At 36.8% G+C, this 4637-nt stretch overlaps 1 protein-coding gene across 1 annotated transcript in view; it reads right to left on the bottom strand.

The window, feature by feature from the left end:
* Positions 1–4158, bottom strand: part of TRPM7 (transient receptor potential cation channel, subfamily M, member 7) — a 17818-nt gene extending 13660 nt beyond the window's left edge. The window contains 5 exon segments of the mRNA XM_008944690.1: positions 1340–1474; positions 2159–2259; positions 2522–2594; positions 3437–3560; positions 4097–4158. Coding sequence (XP_008942938.1) covers positions 1340–1474; positions 2159–2259; positions 2522–2594; positions 3437–3560; positions 4097–4158 — 495 coding nt within the window.
* Between the last annotated feature and the right edge of the window lie 479 nt (positions 4159–4637).

The raw sequence follows: 4637 nt of genomic DNA, 5'->3' as shown, positions 1-4637 counted from the left end.
AAGAGTGTTGGATTAGTTGGACCTTGTTTCTTTATAAAAAGAGGGAAGGGAAAATTTGGAATAAGAAATTGGAGGGCAATAACATGAGGAGACTACAGTAGAAGCCAAATATTTTTGCATTTGACTAAAAAAACCAAAACAAAACACCCTAGTTTTTCAACAAGCAGTAACCATCAAATAAATGCAAATATTTAATAGTACTTTATTAGCTATAGACTATTTCCTTTTTTGCTGCACTTCTGTTTTAAAGTGGGACATAATTAACACACCCAAAAAGGAGGAAAAAAACAACGAAACAACAAAAAGGCTCAAAACAAAACAGAGAATGCAAACAGCAGTATTATGGGTTTTCTATATTAAGTATAGCACCATAGAGACAAGTTTTAACAAATCAACATTTTCTTTTACAGGAACACACACAGACTGACATTCATGTTTATAGTATTGTACGATCCAAAGTAAAAGCTTCCTCCTTTTTAAATTTTCAGTCTGAACACTCCCTTTTTTTACCAAAGTGGATTTTAATTCTTTCTCCAATTTCCTGAGTGTATGAACTGTTATACTTTTAGGTATATGGTTACGCTAGCTCCCACGCACAACCCAAAACCACATCAAGTATGTAAAAGCAACAACACAAAAGGTTAATTTAAAAAAGTTAACAAAACCTTTGTTTTTTTTCCTTTTTTTTTTTCCTAATAACTAATCTGGCGTAAGCCTAAGTCATATTTTTGTACTACTCACATTAGTTTCTTTCTGGGGGAAGGCTATTTTTGTTTTGTCCTGATACTCAGTATTATACGAAACTACCTTAAAATCCTTAAATCAACAGCTTCAGCAAGAAAATTTTTCAAAGTAGTATTTATAACTATGCAGGTCCACAAAATAAACCTTTTTTACACATATTATGATAATATTTACTGTTATAGACAGAATTCATCTTATGAAGCCCTAACAATACTATCTATAGACCTCATATTTTGTGCACGAGTTTCACCCCTCTGGCTTTCTGTTGTTCTCTTGCCCACTGTGATTTAAGCATTTCATTTGTTCCACAACAAGGCTGCAATTCTCCCTTTTTTATCTCAGCCAAACATCAGACACATATGAACATCCTGCTGACAGACTATTTCTGGTATAATTTCTGGAGAGCCAGAGAGCAGCTGTGGCACTAACAAAGCAGGCAGACAGAATGCCCTTCTCACCTCTAATCACATAGAAGGGAGCCTTCCCTATCAACACCCCACAGCCTTCAGACTGATGCTCATGACCCAGTATAGAACACACTAACCAACTAAGAAGCTGTTCTAGAAGTAGATTAAAAAAGCAATCATTCACTTACTGTGTTATAAAGTTCTTCTAGCCTGGGAATTGTAAGAAATTTGTGCATGCTGACTCCATTTTCAATCAGAAGTTTCACAAATGACACTCTATCCATCACAAGGGCATCTAACATAGCCTGTTCCAGAGAGCCAACCTACAACAAATAAGTAACAAGGCAGAGCCTGAGAAGAACCTGTAAAACCGGGTATCACAGATAAAGTGGACTTAGATAACGTATCACCTCGTTCATTTACAGGGCTGGGGAAACTTTACAGGTCTACAAATAAAAAGATGTGATGATAAGTTTAGAATATCCTCCACGTTTCACACAACTACAGTATGTACTTTTGACTGCTCACTCCTGTAAGATTGTGTCAGTTATACAGTAATATGGGAAAAAAGCAAGATCCACCATGCCATTTTCAAACTCCTTCACAGACCATAAGAAAGAGACATTTCATCCTCCCCCTGAAAAGACACTGCAGTGCTGCCAGCAGTGCCTCTCACTAGGTGCTTCTCAAGAGCTTCCTCTGACCATGCAACTGTAAGGAAGAAAGCATCTGACCAACGTGGATTCAGCTTCTGCCATTTGCAAGGACTTCTCTCCCCTAGTTTTTCAGAATATTTAGCACATTTCTAAAATGTTTGGACCATTTTCAACTACATGATAACAAAACAGCTGTCAGACTATGCAGTATGCAAGAATTACCGCCCTCAAAATGACTGCATCAGTACTCTACAGTCTCTCTCTACAAAACTCAAAAGATTTATTCTTTACAGTAAAGCAAGTTTCTTCTTTCAGAAAATATCAGTCTGCTTAATCCAGACAATTACATACCAGCCATTGTTGCCCATAAACAAAAACATGATTTTTGGCTATGTCAACTCTATCCCATGCAAGTGTAAGAACAAGCTGGTCAAATGCAGATGCATTCGTGCCTAAGAAACAAAAACAATGAAAACAATAATAAAAATATATGATAATAACATTCTTGTGTCCTAAAAAGGCCAAATCAAGCAATCCACCACAAAGTTACATAGTATATTTCATCATTTATGACATTATGCTGTTATACAATTAGAACACACAGTATATCATTATTTGCTACATTCCTACAGATGATAATATTTTATAAATAATCCACCATATAAACACTAAACAACAGTATCTTTGGATTCCAAATGCTCTTAAAAGTCTCACCTTTTAACAATGCTGTAAGTATTGCAACATCAATGTCCTGATTTTCATCTGACCCAATATGAAAAACTGTGATCTGTCCAAAAGCATAAAATGGGAAAAACATATTTTAAAGTTATTTTCAGGCAAAAGTGATTAGCTCCAGTCTTTTATGTCAGGAATTGAAATACATTAAAAAGACACCTCATCCTTGATGCAGTTTAAGCCTATGCTCACACAAGATTATTTTTTATGAGAAAAAGCACAGCAGAAACCACTCTTCAATAAATTTGAACTTCTTTTCCCACTGTGACTACAAATCTCTATAAATACCACACAATATTCTGTTTACTCCCCCCGTTCATTCTAGTTTACAACATCAACCTACCAACAAACAGGTTTAGCAAATATGACGTTTTTAAACCTGCTCAAGACACCAGAATATGAGATCTAAATGAGACACCAGTACCTGAACTCAGGCTACACAAAGTTTGAAAATGCCTGTGCTTTAAGTATGCAGTGATAGTAAACATTTGTTAGCACAGTCATAATTAAAAGATTTTTTTTTAAGGCAGGGGGAGGGCCAGAGGAGGGGAGTCCCCCCAAAATCCCAAGGTTTTCGAAAATCAAAGCAAGAAAAAGGACAACAGCCCAAATACAAAATACATACACAGCATAAACAAACCAGAATCCTGTCACTTGAAAACAAATAGGCCTGGAAACAACAACAAACTCTGATTATCACAAATAACTGCAAGAATTCAGTCTCTCTTGGTCATGAGATAATGCATACATGAAAACTGTATAACTGGAAGAGACACTATGTCCAGGAAAGATTTTTAAAAGACTCATCATACACGATGCTTAGATACAATTTAATATTATCACCACAAATGCATGCAGCTTGCATAAGATATTTTTATAGCAGGATCTACTTACGAGTTCTTTTTTTTTCATGCATTCCATTAGTGTCTGAAACAAATGAACTGCTTCACTTTGACCAAAGTTAAATGTCTTCTTGATGGTTGAAATTATTTCAGGCTCAGCACCCTCAGGAACATTCCTGAGATTGAAACAAACAAACAGGAGACACATTATTATATATGAACAGTAAGAACACCACCACATTTAACTAGTTTCACCACATCCATTCAAAGTCCTACCTACAAACTTGATAGCATTTCAGTGGCAAAACCTTGAGTAATCTTGAGAAGTACAGGTTGCTTCATCTACAACTTTCTACTACTGCCTCATAAAAGTAATTCAGCTTCTCTCTCTTTCCTTCACGCACCCAGTTCAAAGATGGCTTTGACACAAAATATTAAGTACTCACCCCTCTGAATAAGACTTGCTTCTGATCTTACTATGGACAGAGCCATTTACTGCTACATTAGATCCCTGCCTCCTGGTTCTGAGGCAGTCCCTGCAACAAGGACTCAGTAGATTTAAAGATTTATGCAACTCTGACAACTAACTAGAAAACATTAAGCGCTGTGGAGGCTGAGCATACCCCCTTTTATTATTTGAAACTACATTTAAACCAGACAAGTGTTTTCTACACTAAACAGAAGTGTGTAGATCGTTCAGTTTTAAGACTACTCAGAAGAAACAATATAGAAACCTTCTGATCCTGTGCTGGTTTTGGCTGGATTTTTCTCCATAGTAGCTAGAACAGGGCTGTTTTGGATTTCTGCTGAAAACAGTGTTGATAACAGAAATATTTTAGTTACTGCTGAGCAGTGCTTACACAGAGTCAAAACGTCTTATGCTTCTCACTGCACCTCACCAGAAAGTAGACTGAGGTGCACAAGAAGCTGGGAGAGGGCACAGCTGGGACAGCAGACCTCAGCTGACCAAAGGGATATTCCAGACCATAGGATGTCATGGTCAGCATATAAAGCTGAGAGAAGAACACATAAAAGGGAGATGTTTGGAGTGATGGTATTTATTTTTCCAAGTAAAGTACTACATGTGATGAAGCCCTGCTTTCCTGGAGAAGGCTGAACATCTGCCTGCCAGTAGGAAGTAGTGAACAACTTCCTTGTTTTGCTTTGCTTGTGTGTGCAGCTTTTGCTTTATTTATTAAATTTACCTCAAATCCACAAGTTTCTCTCCTTTTACCTTTCCGGTTCTGTTCCAC

The sequence above is a fragment of the Merops nubicus genome, unplaced genomic scaffold (assembly GCF_000691845.1).
Source record: "Merops nubicus isolate BGI_N331 unplaced genomic scaffold, ASM69184v1 scaffold1860, whole genome shotgun sequence".
NCBI classification, from domain to species: domain Eukaryota; kingdom Metazoa; phylum Chordata; class Aves; order Coraciiformes; family Meropidae; genus Merops; species Merops nubicus.
Note: the sequence above shows the minus strand (reverse complement) of the source record. Positions and strands in the feature narration are given on the sequence as shown.